The following is a 15,809-nucleotide window of genomic DNA, read 5'->3' on the forward strand; positions in this document are numbered from 1 at the left end:
ATAGTCCTCCATATAGTATAATGTACTCCCCATAGTCCCCCATATAGTATAATGCACTCCCCATAGTCCTTCATATAGAATAATGTACTCCCCATAGTCCTCCATATAGTATAATGCACTCCCCATAGTCCTCCATATAGTATAATGCACTTCCCATAGTTCTCCATATAGTATACTGCACTCCCCATAGTCCTCCATATAGTATAATGCACTCCTCATAGTCCTCCATATAGTATACTGCACTCCCCATAGTCCTCCATATAGTATACTGCACTCCCCATAGTCCTCTATACAGTATATTGCACTCCCCATAGTCCTCCATTTGGTATAATGCACCTCATAGTCCTCCATATAGTATAATGCACTCCCCACAGTCCTCCATATAGTATAATGCACTCCCCATAGTCCTCCATATAGTATAATGCACTCCCCACAGTCCTCCATATAGTATAATGCACTCCCCATAGTCCTCCATATAGTATACTGCACTCCCCATAGTCCTCTATACAGTATAATGCACTCCCCATATTCCTCTATACAGTATACTGCACTCCCCATAGTCCTCTATACAGTATAATGCACTCCCCATAGTCCTCTATACAGTATACTGCACTCCCCATAGTCCTCTATACAGTATACTGCACTCCCCATAGTCCTCTATACAGTATACTGCACTCCCCATAGTCCTCTATACAGTATACTGCACTCCCCATAGTCCTCTATACAGTATACTGCACTCCCCATAGTCCTCCATATAGTATGCTGCACTCCCCATAGTCCTCTATACAGTATAATGTACTCCCCATAGTCCTCTATACAGTATAATGCAGTCCCCATAGTCCTCTATACCGTATAATGCACTCTCCATAGTCCTCTATACAGTATAATGCACTCCCCATAGTCCTCCATATAGTATACTGCACTCCCCATAGTCCTCTATACCGTATAATGCACTCTCCATAGTCCTCTATACAGTATAATGCACTCCCCATAGTCCTCCATATAGTATACTGCACTCCCCATAGTCCTCTATACAGTATAATGCACTCCCCATAGTCCTCTATACAGTATAATGCACTCCCCATAGTCATCTATACAGTATAATGCACTCCCCATAGTACTCCATATAGTATAATGCACTCCCCATAGTCCTCCATATAGTATAATGCACTCCCTATAGTCCTCCATATAGTATACTGCACTCCCCATAGTCCTCTATACAGTATAATGCACTCCCCATAGTCCTTCATATAGTATACTGCACTCCCAATAGTCCTCTATACAGTATAATGCACTCCCCATAGTCCTCCATATAGTATAATGCACTCCTCATAGTCCTCCATATAGTATAATGCACTCCCCATAGTCCTCTATACAGTATAATTCACTCCCCATAGTACTCCATATAGTATAATGCACTCCCCATAGTTCTCTATACAGTATAATGCACTCCCCATAGTCCTCTATACAGTATAATGGCCCCACATAGTCCTCCATACAGTATAATGGGCCCCACATAGTCCTCCATACAGTATAATGGCCCTACAAAGTCCACCATACAGTATAATGGCTCCACATAGTCCTCTATACAGTATAATGCACTCCCCATAGTCCTCCATATAGTATACTGCACTCCCCATAGTCCTCTATACAGTATAATGCACTCCCCATAGTCCTTCATATAGAATAATGTACTCCCCATAGTCCTCCATATAGTATAATGCACTCCCCATAGTCCTCCATATAGTATAATGCACTTCCCATAGTTCTCCATATAGTATACTGCACTCCCCATAGTCCTCCATATAGTATAATGCACTCCTCATAGTCCTCCATATAGTATACTGCACTCCCCATAGTCCTCCATATAGTATACTGCACTCCCCATAGTCCTCTATACAGTATATTGCACTCCCCATAGTCCTCCATTTGGTATAATGCACCTCATAGTCCTCCATATAGTATAATGCACTCCCCACAGTCCTCCATATAGTATAATGCACTCCCCATAGTCCTCCATATAGTATAATGCACTCCCCACAGTCCTCCATATAGTATAATGCACTCCCCATAGTCCTCCATATAGTATACTGCACTCACCATAGTCCTCTATACAGTATAATGCACTCCCCATATTCCTCTATACAGAATACTGCACTCCCCATAGTCCTCTATACAGTATAATGCACTCCCCATAGTCCTCTATACAGTATACTGCACTCCCCATAGTCCTCTATACAGTATACTGCACTCCCCATAGTCCTCTATACAGTATACTGCACTCCCCATAGTCCTCCATATAGTATGCTGCACTCCCCATAGTCCTCTATACAGTATAATGCACTCCCCATAGTCCTCTATACAGTATAATGCAGTCCCCATAGTCCTCTATACCGTATAATGCACTCTCCATAGTCCTCTATACAGTATAATGCACTCCCCAAAGTACTCCATATAGTATACTGCACTCCCCATAGTCCTCTATACCGTATAATGCACTCTCCATAGTCCTCTATACAGTATAATGCACTCCCCATAGTCCTCCATATAGTATACTGCACTCCCCATAGTCCTCTATACAGTATAATGCACTCCCCATAGTCCTCTATACAGTATAATGCACTCCCCATAGTACTCCATATAGTATAATGCACTCCCCATAGTCCTCCATACAGTATAATGCACTCCCTATAGTCCTCCATATAGTATACTGCACTCCCCATAGTCCTCTATACAGTATAATGCACTCCCCATAGTCCTCCATATAGTATACTGCACTCCCCATAGTCCTCTATACAGTATAATGCACTACCCATAGTCCTCCATATAGTATACTGCACTCCCCATAGTCCTCTATACAGTATAATGCACTCCCCATAGTCCTCCATATAGTATACTGCACTCCCCATAGTCCTCCATATAGTATAATGCACTCCCCATAGTCCTCCATATAGTATACTGCACTCCCCATAGTCCTCCATATAGTATAATGCACTCCCCATAGTCCTCCATATAGTATACTGCACTCCCCATAGTCCTCTATACAGTATAATGCACTCCCCATAGTCCTCCATATAGTATACTGCACTCCCCATAGTCCTCTATACAGTATAATGCACTACCCATAGTCCTCCATATAGTATACTGCACTCCCCATAGTCCTCTATACAGTATAATGCACTCCCCATAGTCCTCCATATAGTATACTGCACTCCCCATAGTCCTCCATATAGTATAATGCACTCCCCATAGTCCTCCATATAGTATACTGCACTCCCCATAGTCCTCTATACAGTATAATGCACTCCCCATAGTCCTCTTTACAGTATTATGGCCACCACAATTTACTCATTGATATTAAAAAAAATACAATACTCTCCTCTACTCCTTGTTCCCCCGCTGATCCGGTCTCTGCAGTGAGTGCTGTGAAGCACCCGCACATCTAAACACAGCTGGCGCCATGTTGTGATGTCATCGCGCTCGCTGCATTGAAAAGTCAGAGGGGGAATGATGGCAGAGGGAGCGTCAGCTGACACTCCCTCCTGGCACCGGGCTCCCCGGCTCGCGGGCCCCATAGCAGCCATGTTGCCTGCCATGTTGGATAACAAAGGCAACAACGTCTATCAAGATAGAGGACTGTGTGATCACATAATCACCGCAGCCCGGCTGGTAAAATCCCCAATGATCATTAAGGAAGGATTCTACTGGGGCAGCTGCAGAGGAAGCGAGGTGCAAGGAAAGAACTGTACTCATGAGATAACTCCTTTATGTATTTAAGACTGAAGGAGCCGAGTCACTAAGTAATTGTGTAAGGAGGGTTCTCAGTATTTACATTCCAAGATAACAAATACCTGTAACAAAGTAATCATTCATAGATGAGGATTAACCGTAATGTAATATCTCACCGCAATGGAAAAGACGGAGAAAACCTGCATTGTTGTAAATAGATGAGTGATACGCGGAGTATAAACTGTAACAGACGTGTTTGTTGCTCTCTTGGTTGCAGAACTACACCGGGTGCCGCTGTATAACATCTCCAGGATCCGGCAGCTCAGCCGCTCCGGGGTCATGTGGAAGCCGCTGCTACCATCTCTTCCTGCCCTTCATGGTCCTGTCCTGCCTGGCAGCGACTCTCGCCGGCACATCCCAGACGCCATCGTTCATGCTCATACTTCGGTAGAGATATGACTATAAGGGGCAGCTCGTAAAAAAAATATTATAGTTTGTTATGGGAGTGATTATATAGATTCACAACATTACTCAAACAACTGCTGTTAATTACATCTTGAATCATATTCCAGAGCTGCACTCACTATTCTGCTGGTGCAGTCACTGTGTAGATACATTACATTACTGATCCTGAGTTACGTCCTGTATTATACTCCAGAGCTGCACTCACTATTCTGCTGGTGCAGTCACTGTGTACATACATTACATTACTGATCCTGAGTTACGTCCTGTATTATACTCCAGAGCTGCACTCACTATTCTGCTGGTGCAGTGACTGTGTACATACATTACATTACTGATCCTGAGTTACATCCTGTATTATACTCCAGAACTGCACTCACTATTCTGCTGGTGCAGTCACTGTGTACATACATTACATTACTGATCCTGAGTTACATCCTGTATTATACTCCAGAGCTGCACTCACTATTCTGCTGGTGCAGTCACTGTGTACATACATTACATTACTGATCCTGAGTTACCTCCTGTATTATACTCCACAGCTGCACTCACTATTCTGCTGGTGCAGTCACTGTGTACATACATTACATTACTGATCCTGAGTTACCTCCTGTATTTTACTCCAGAGCTGCACTCACTATTCTGCTGGTGCAGTCACTGTGTACATACAGTACATTACTGATCCTGAGTTACCTCCTGTATTATACCCCAGAGCTGCACTCACTATTCTGCTGGTGCAGTCACTGTGTACATACATTACATTACTGATCCTGAGTTACATCCTGTATTATACTCCAGAGCTGCACTCACTATTCTGCTGGTGCAGTCACTGTGTACATACATTACATTACTGATACTGAGTTATACCCTGTATTATACCCCAGAGCTGCACTCGGTATTCTGCTGGTTCAGTCACTGTGTACATACATTACATTACTGATCCTGAGTTACATCCTGTATTATACTCCAGAGCTGCATTCACTATTCTGCTGGTGCAGTCACTGTGTACATACATTACATTACTAATCCTGAGTTACATCCTGTATTATACTCCAGAGCTGCACTCACTATTCTGCTGGTGCAGTCACTGTGTACATACATTACATTACTGATCCTGAGTTACATCCTGTATTATACTCCAGAGCTGCACTCACTATTCTGCTGGTGTAGTCACTGTGTACATACATTACATTACTGATCCAGAGTTACATCCTGTATTATACTCCAGAGCTGCACTCACAATTCTGCTGGTGTAGTCACTGTGTACATACATTACATTACTGATCCTGAGTTACATCCTGTATTATACTCCAGAGCTGCACTCACTATTCTGCTGGTGCAGTCACTGTGTACATACATTACATTACTAATCCTGAGTTACATCCTGTATTATACTCCAGAGCTGCACTCACTATTCTGCTGGTGCAGTCACTGTGTACATACATTACATTAATGATCCTGAGTTACATCCTGTATTATACTCCAGAGCTGCACTCACTATTCTGCTGGTGGAGTCACTGTGTACATACATTACATTACTGATCCTGAGATACATCATGTATTATACTCCAGAGCTGCACTCACTGTTCTGCTGGTGCAGTCACTGTGTACATACATTACATTACTGATCCTGAGTTACATCTTGTATTATACTCCAGAGCTGCACTCACTATTCTGCTGGTGCAGTCACTGTGTACATACATTACATTACTGATCCTGAGTTATATCCTGCAATATACTCCAGAGCTGCACTCACTATTCTGCTGGTGCAGTCACTGTGTACATACATTACATTACTAATCCTGAGTTACATTCTGTATTATACTCCAGAGCTGCACCCACTATTCTGCTGGTGGAGTCACTGTGTACATACATTACATTACTGATCCTGAGTTATATCCTGTATTATACTCCAGCGCTGCACTCACTATTCTGCTGGTGCAGTCACTGTGTACATACATTACAATTCTGATCCTGAGTTATATCCAGTATTATACTCCAGAGCTGCACTCACTATTCTGCTGGTGCAGTCAATGTGTACATACATTACATTACTGATCCTGAGTTACATCCTGTATTATACTCCAAAGCTGCACTCACTATTCTGCTGGTGCAGTCACTGTGTACATACATTACATTACTGATCCTGAGTTATATCCTGTATTATACTCCAGAGCTGCACTCACTATTCTGCTGGTGCAGTCAATGTGTACATACATTACATTACTGATCCTGAGTTACATCCTGTATTATACTCCAAAGCTGCACTCACTATTCTGCTGGAGCAGTCACTGTGTACATACATTACATTACTGATACTGAGTTATATCCTGTATTATACTCCAGAGCTGCACTCACTATTCTGCTGGTGCAGTCACTGTGTACATACATTACATTACTAATCCTGAGTTACATCCTGTATTATACTCCAGAGCTGCACCCACTATTCTGCTGGTGGAGTCACTGTGTACATACATTACATTACTGATCCTGAGTTATATCCTGTATTATACTCCAGAGCTGCACTCACTATTCTGCTGGTGCAGTCACTGTGTACATACATTACATTACTAATCCTGAGTTACATCCTGTATTATACTCCAGAGCTGCACTCACTATTCTGCTGGTGCAGTCACTGTGTACATACATTACATTACTGATCCTGAGTTATATCCTGTATTATACTCCAGAGCTGTACTCACTATTCTGCTGGTGCAGTCACTGTGTACATACATTACATTACTAATCCTGAGTTACATTCTGTATTATACTACAGAGCTGCACCCACTATTCTGCTGGTGGAGTCACTGTGTACATACATTACATTACTGATCCTGAGTTATATCCTGTATTATACTCCAGAGCTGCACTCACTATTCTGCTGGTGCAGTCACTGTGTACATACATTACATTACTAATCCTGAGTTATATCCAGTATTATACTCCAGAGCTGCACTCACTATTCTGCTGGTGCAGTCACTGTGTACATACATTACATTACTGATAATGAGTTATATCCTGTATTATACTCCAGAGCTGCACTCACTATTCTGCTGGTGCAATCACTGTGTACATACATTACATTACTAATCCTGAGTTACATCCTGTATTATACTCCAGAGCTGCACCCACTATTATTCTGGTGGAGTCACTGTGTACATACATTACATTACTGATCCTGAGTTACCTCCTGTATTATACTCCAGAGCTGCACTCACTATTCTGCTCTTGCAGTCACTGTGTACATACATTACATTACTGATCCCGAGTTATATCCTGTATTATACCCCAGAGCTGCACTCACTATTCTGCTGGTGCAGTCACTGTGTACATACATTACATTACTGATCCGGAGTTACATCCTGTATTATACTCCAGAGCTGCACTCACTATTCTGCTGGTGCAGTCACTGTGTACATACATTATATTACTGATCCTGAGTTACCTCCTGTATTATCCTCCAGAGCTGCACTCACTATTCTGCTCTTGCAGTCACTGTGTACATACATTACATTACTGATCCCGAGTTATATCCTGTATTATACCCCAGAGCTGCACTCACTATTCTGCTGGTGCAGTCACTGTGTACATACATTACATTACTGATCCGGAGTTACATCCTGTATTATACTCCAGAGCTGCACTCACTATTCTGCTGGTGCAGTCACTGTGTACATACATTACATTACTAATCCTGAGTTACATCCTGTATTATACTCCAGAGCTGCACTCACTATTCTGCTGGTGCAGTGACTGTGTACATACATTACATTACTGATCCTGAGTTACATCTTGTATTATACTCCAGAGCTGCACTCACTATTCTACTGGTGCAGTCACTGTGTACATACATTACATTACTAATCCTGAGTTACATCCTGTATTATACTCCAGAGCTGCACCCACTATTCTGCTGGTGCAGTCACTGTGTACATACATTACATTACTGATCCTGAGTTATATCTTGTATTATACTCCAGAGCTGCACTCACTATTCTGCTGGTGGAGTCACTGTGTACATACATTACATTACTGATCCTGAGTTATATCCTGTATTATACTCCAGAGCTGCACTCACTATTCTGCTGGTGCCGTCACTGTGTACATACATTACATTACTGATACTGAGTTACATCCTGTATTATACTCCAGAGCTGCACTCACTATTCTGCTGGTGCCGTCACTGTGTACATACATTACATTACTGATACTGAGTTATATCCTGTATTATACTCCAGAGCTGCACTCACTATTCTGCTGGTGCAGTCACTGTGTACATACATTACATTACTGATCCTGAGTTATTACCTGTATTATACTCCAGAGCTGCACTCACTATTCTGCTGGTGCAGTCACTGTGTACATACATTACTAATCCTGAGTTACATCCTGTATTATACTCCAGAGCTGCACTCACTGTTCTGCTGGTGCAGTCACTATGTACATATATTACATTACTAATCCTGAGTTACATCCTGTATTATACTCCAGAGCTGCACTCACTATTCTGCTGGTGCAGTCACTGTGTACATACATTACATTACTGATACTGAGTTACATCCTGTATTATACTCCAGAGCTGCACTCACTATTCTGCTGGTGCAGTCACTGTGTACATACATTACATTACTGATCCGGAGTTACTTCCTGTATTATACTCCAGAGCTGAACTCACTATTCTGCTGGTGCAGTCACTATGTACATATAATACATTACTAATCCTGAGTTACATCCTGTATTATACTCCAGAGCTGCACTCACTATTCTGCTGGTGCAGTCACTGTGTACATACATTACATTACTGATACTGAGTTACATCCTGTATTATACTCCAGAGCTGCACTCACTATTCTGCTGGTGCAGTCACTGTGTACATACATTACATTACTGATCCTGAGTTACATCCTGTATTATACTCCAGAGCTGCACTCACTATTCTGCTGGTGCAGTCACTGTGTACACACATTACATTACTGATCCTGAGTTACATCCTGTATTATACTCCAGAGCTGCACCCACTATTCTGCTGGTGGAGTCATTGTGTACATACATTACATTACGGATCCTGAGTTGCCTCCTGTATTATCCTCCAGAGTTGCACTCACTATTCTGCTGGTGCAGTCACTGTGTACACACATTACATTACTGATCCTGAGTTACATCCTGTATTATACTCCAGAGCTGCACTCACTATTCTGCTGGTGCAGTCACTGTGTACATACATTACATTACTGATCCTGAGTTATATCCTGTATTATACTCCAGAGCTGCACTCACTATTCTGCTGGTGGAGTCACTGTGTACATACATTACATTACTGATCCTGAGTTACATCCTGTATTATACTCCAGAGCTGTACTCACTATTCTGCAGGTGCAGTCACTGTGTACATACATTACATTACTGATCCTGAGTAACATCCTGTATTATACTCCAGAGCTGCACTCACTATTCTGCTGGTGCAGTCACTGTGTACATACATTACATTATTGATCCTGAGTTACATCCTGTATTATACTCCAGAGCTGCACTCACTATTCTGCTGGTGCAGTCACTGTGTACATACATTACATTACTGATCCTGAGTAACATCCTGTATTATACTCCAGAGCTGCACTCACTATTCTGCTATTCTGCTGGTGGAGTCACTGTGTACATACATTACATTACTGATCCTGAGTTACCTCCTGTATTATTCTCCAGAGCTGCACTCACTATTCTGCTGGTGCAGTCACTGTGTACATACATTACATTACTGATCCTGAGTTACATCCTGTATTATACTCCAGAGCTGCACTCACTATTCTGCTGGTGCAGTCACTGTGTACATATATTACATTACTGATCCTGAGTAACATCCTGTATTATACTCCAGAGCTGCACTCACTATTCTGCTGGTGCAGTCACTGTGTACATACATTACTGATCCTGAGTTACATCCTGTATTATACTCCAGAGCTGCACTCACTATTCTGCTGGTGCAGTCACTGTGTACATACATTACATTACTGATCCTGAGTAACAGCCTGTATTATACTCCAGAGCTGCACTCACTATTCTGCTGTTGCAGTCACTATGTACATACATTACATTACTGATCCTGAGTTACCTCCTGTATTATACTCCAGAGCTGCACTCACTATTCTGCTGGTGCAGTCACTGTGTACATACATTACATTACTGATCCTGAGTAACATCCTGTATTATACTCCAGAGCTGCACTCACTATTCTGCTGGTGCAGTCACTGTGTACATACATTACATTACTGATCCTGAGTTACGTCCTGTATTATACTCCAGAGCTGCACTCACTATTCTGCTGGTGCAGTCACTGTGTACATACATTACATTACTGATCCTGAGTTACATCCTGTATTATACTCCAGAGCTGCACTCACTATTCTGCTGGTGCAGTCACTGTGTACATACATTACATTACTGATCCTGAGTTACATTCTGTATTATACTCCAGAGCTGCACTCACTATTCTGCTGGTGCAGTCACTATGTACATACATTACATTATTGATCCTGAGTTACATCCTGTATTATACTCCAGAGCTGCACTCACTATTCTGCTGGTGCAGTCACTGTGTACATACATTACATTACTGATCCTGAGTAACATCCTCTATTATACTCCAGAGCTGCACTCACTATTCTGCTGGTGCAGTCACTGTGTACATACATTACATTACTGATCCTGAGTTACATCCTGTATTATACTCCAGAGCTGCACTCACTATTCTGCTGGTGTAGTCACTGTGTACATACATTACATTACTGATCCTGAGTTACATCCTGTATTATACCCCAGAGCTGCACTCACTATTCTGCTGGTGCAGTCACTGTGTACATACATTACATTACTGATCCTGAGTTACATCCTGTATTATACTCCAGAGCTGCACTCACTATTCTGCTGGTGCAGTCACTGTGTACATACATTACATTACTGATCCTGAGTTACATCCTGTATTATACCCCAGAGCTGCACTCACTATTCTGCTGGTGCAGTCACTGTGTACATACATTACATTACTGATCCTGAGTTACATCCTGTATTATACCCCAGAGCTGCACTCACTATTCTGCTGGTGCAGTCACTGTGTAAATACATTACATTACTGATCCTGAGTTACATCCTGTATTATACTCCATAGCTGCTCTCACTATTCTGCTGGTGCAGTCACTGTGTACATACATTACATTACTGATCCTGAGTTACATCCTGTATTATACTCCAGAGCTGCACTCACTATTCTGCTGGTGCAGTCACTGTGTACATACATTACATTACTGATCCTGAGTTACATCCTGTATTATACTCCAGAGCTGCACTCACTATTCTGCTGGTGCAGTCACTGTACATACATTACATTACTGATCCTGTGTAACATCCTGTATTATACTCCAGAGCTGCACTCACTATTCTGCTGGTGCAGTCACTGTGTACATACATTACATTACTGATCCTGAGTTACATCCTGTATTATACCCCAGAGCTGCACTCACTATTCTGCTGATGCAGTCACTGTGTACATACATTACATTACTGATCCTGAGTTACCTCCTGTATTATACTCCAGAGCTGCACTCACTATTCTGCTGGTGCAGTCACTGTGTACATACATTACATTACTGATCCTGAGTTACATCCTGTATTATACCCCAGAGCTGCACTCACTATTCTGCTGGTGCAGTCACTGTGTACATACATTACATTACTGATCCTGAGTTACATCCTGTATTATACTCCAGAGCTGCTCTCACTATTCTGCTGGTGCAGTCACTGTGTACATACATTACATTACTGATCCTGAGTTACATCCTGTATTATACTCCAGAGCTGCACTCACTATTCTGCTGGTGCAGTCACTGTGTACATACATTACATTACTGATCCTGAGTTACATCCTGTATTATACTCCAGAGCTGCACTCACTATTCTGCTGGTGCAGTCACTGTGTACATACATTACATTAGTGATCCTGAGTTGCATCCTGTATTATACTCCAGAGCTGCACTCACTATTCTGCTGGTGCAGTCACTGTGTACATACATTACATTACTGATCCTGAGTTACATCCTGTATTATACTCCAGAGCTGCACTCACTATTCTGCTGGTGCAGTCACTGTGTACATACATTACATTACTGATCCTGAGTTATATCCTGTATTATACTCCAGAGCTGCACTCACTATTCTGCTGGTGGAGTCACTGTGTACATACATTACATTACTGATCCTGAGTTACCTCCTGTATTATACTCTAGAGCTGCACTCACTATTCTGCTGGTGCAGTCACTGTGTACATACATTACATTACTGATCCTGAGTTACATCCTGTATTATACTCCAGAGCTGCACTCACTATTCTGCTGGTGCAGTCACTGTGTACATACATTACATTACTGATCCTGAGTTACATCCTGTATTATACTCCAGAGCTGCACTCACTATTCTGCTGGTGCAGTCACTGTGTACATACATTACATTACTGATCCTGAGTTACATCCTGTATTATACTCCAGAGCTGCACTCACTATTCTGCTGGTGCAGTCACTGTGTACATACATTACATTACTAATCCTGAGTTACCTCCTGTATTATACTCCAGAGCTGCACTCACTATTCTGCTGGTGCAGCCACTGTGTACATACATTACATTACTGATCCTGAGTTACATCCTGTATTATACCCCAGAGCTGCACTCACTATTCTGCTGGTGGAGTCACTGTGTACATACATTACATTACTGATCCTGAGTTACATCCTGTATTATACTCCAGAGCTGCTCTCACTATTCTGCTGGTGCAGTCACTGTGTACATACATTATATTACTGATCCTGAGTTACATCCTGTATTATACTCCAGAGCTGCACTCACTATTCTGCTGGTGCAGTCACTGTGTACATACATTACATTACTGATCCTGAGTTACATCCTGTATTATACTCCAGAGCTGCACTCACTATTCTGCTGGTGCAGTCACTGTGTACATACATTACATTACTGATCCTGACTTGCATCCTGTATTATACTCCAGAGCTGCACTCACTATTCTGCTGGTGCAGTCACTGTGTACATACATTACATTACTGATCCTGAGTTACATCCTGTATTATACTCCAGAGCTGCACTCACTATTCTGCTGGTGCAGTCACTGTGTACATACATTACATTACTGATCCTGAGTTATATCCTGTATTATACTCCAGAGCTGCACTCACTATTCTGCTGGTGGAGTCACTGTGTACATACATTACATTACTGATCCTGAGTTACCTCCTGTATTATACTCTAGAGCTGCACTCACTATTCTGCTGGTGCAGTCACTGTGTACATACATTATATTACTGATCCTGAGTTACATCCTGTATTATACTCCAGAGCTGCACTCACTATTCTGCTGGTGCAGTCACTGTGTACATACAGTACATTACTGATCCTGAGTTACATCCTGTATTATACTCCAGAGCTGCACTCACTATTCTGCTGGTGCAGTCACTGTGTACATACATTACATTACTGATCCTGAGTTACATCCTGTATTATACTCCAGAGCTGCACTCACTATTCTGCTGGTCCAGCCGCTCCCTCTCTCCTCACACACATATTATACATATATACACAATAATAACTACCTACACCATGACATCTGGTCCGGTTACCAAACAAATAATAACAATATAATAAACAATAACCGACAAATTATATACAAACTAATATATACATTCTTTTTTTTTTTTTTTTTTTTTAAATAAATAAAATACTAACTATACAAATATATACAAGACAAAACAAAAAAAACCCCACACTGGAGCCCACCAGTCCCTCCCCGGCACTGACCTGAGAGCTGGTCCTGCGCCTCATGCCGCAGTCCATGTCCAACGTCCATAGGCCAGATCAGGCAGTGCCAGTTTTTCACCCAAATAACCAGTGTCCCACAAGATGAACCCACCTCCCCCCTTTTCCCTCCACCCAACCTAACACCTCCACCCAAACCCATATATACAATATATACAGAAACAAACAATACAATAACCACAACTGACAAAGCCCAAGTTCGGCGCCTGCAGCCCTACATCACTGTCTACTGATCAATAAAACAAAAATCTATGGTGTCAGCAGCAGCCCCCCACCAGGAGAGGAGATGACCAGACTAGGGCACACTAAAAGAAAAGCCCCTCCAGAGGAGAGCGGCCCTCCGTGTACCCAGTCTCTCATACTCCAGAGAACGCACCTTCACCAGGTCACCGAGTATGGTCCTAAACACATCGTCCACTGGGAGGATTTTCCGCTGCGTCGATACTAAGCACCGTGCGTTCCACGTGTGATACCTAACCACTGCGCTAACTAGAAATAAGGTGCAGCGGTCCCGACCACCCAGGCCCCCAAATGCTCCATAGGCCCATTCCGCATAAGAGAGACCGGCCAGCCGGGGCCAACCAATGGAGGTGCCCACCCTGTTGTACACCTCTGTGTTAAAGGGACAACGAAGCAGGAAGTGGTCCATGCTTTCAAGCATGGTACAACAATGCTCCCGAGGACAGTTCCTGTCCTCAGAGCTCCTACACTTCAGATTGTCCCTCACACACAGTTTCCCATGGAAGCAGCGCCAAGCCAAGTCCCAAACCTTCGAGGGGATCCTGATAGAATTCAAAAGATGCAGACCCACCCCAAGATCCCGACTTGGGCAATCCCTGAGCGCCAGAGGCCTCTGAAAATGGGTCAACAGAACCCTTTTGTCAAGGAGCTTCCTTGGCAGAGTCCTGACCTCCCACATTCCCAGACCCCACCGGCGAATTACCTTCAGAACCACGGTAGCGTAAGCCGTGAGATGTCCATGCGGTGTGCGGAGATCCTTCACTTGCCCTCCTGTCTCCCATTCCTGGAAGAAAGGCTGAAACCATCCCTTACAGGAGAATACCCACGGAGGAGCCCTCTCTTTCCAGAGGTTTGCAATATTGATCTTAATGAAGGTATTCACAAGGAATACCACAGGGTTGACCATACCCAACCCTCCTAGTCTCCTCGTACGGTAAGTAACCTCCCTCTTGACCAGGTTCAGTCTATTCCCCCATAACAGTTGAAAAAACAAACTGTAGACCCGAGTCCAGAGAGGCTCTGGCAAGATGCACACACTGCCCAGATAGATCAGCAAAGGGAGCAGGTAAGTTTTGATCAGGTTTACCCTTTCCCTTAGGGTCAAAGACCAACCCTTCCATTGGTTCACCTTCTGAGTGGCGATCTCTAGCCTGCTGTCCCAATTTTGTTTGGGGTAATCCCCCTGGCCAAATTCGATGCCAAGAACTTTTGCAGAGACTTTGGGTTCTGGAAGGGTGTCCGGGAGATCAAAACCAGGATCTCCTCCTCCCAACCAGAGACTCTCACACTTATCCCGGTTGATTTTAGACCCGGATGCCTCCGAGTAGCGATTTACCTCTGACATCAGCCATTCTGCCTCCCCATCAGAGGAAACAAAAACGGTGACGTCATCGGCATACGCCACCACTCTCAGAGTGGCTTCCGGTGCTGCCCGGTCCATTCCGATCCCAGCCAACGGTCCACGCTCCACCCTCCTAAGAAGTGGGTCAATCGCAAACACGTACAG

The 15,809-nt window shown here is 43.1% G+C and overlaps 1 protein-coding gene across 2 annotated transcripts in view; it reads left to right on the forward strand.

The window, feature by feature from the left end:
* The window catches only part of SLCO2B1 (solute carrier organic anion transporter family member 2B1), a 355,225-nt gene that overhangs the window by 264,113 nt on the left and 75,303 nt on the right, over nt 1-15,809 (forward strand). For both annotated transcript variants that reach the window (XM_073661073.1, XM_073661072.1), the window contains exon 12: nt 4,007-4,176. In XM_073661073.1, coding sequence (XP_073517174.1) covers nt 4,007-4,176 — 170 coding nt within the window. The remainder of the gene's footprint in view (nt 1-4,006; nt 4,177-15,809) is intronic.

The sequence above is a fragment of the Phyllobates terribilis genome, unplaced genomic scaffold (genome assembly GCF_046119375.1).
Source record: "Phyllobates terribilis strain yellow unplaced genomic scaffold, ASM4611937v1 Scaffold_2__4_contigs__length_985480577, whole genome shotgun sequence".
NCBI lineage: Eukaryota > Metazoa > Chordata > Amphibia > Anura > Dendrobatidae > Phyllobates > Phyllobates terribilis.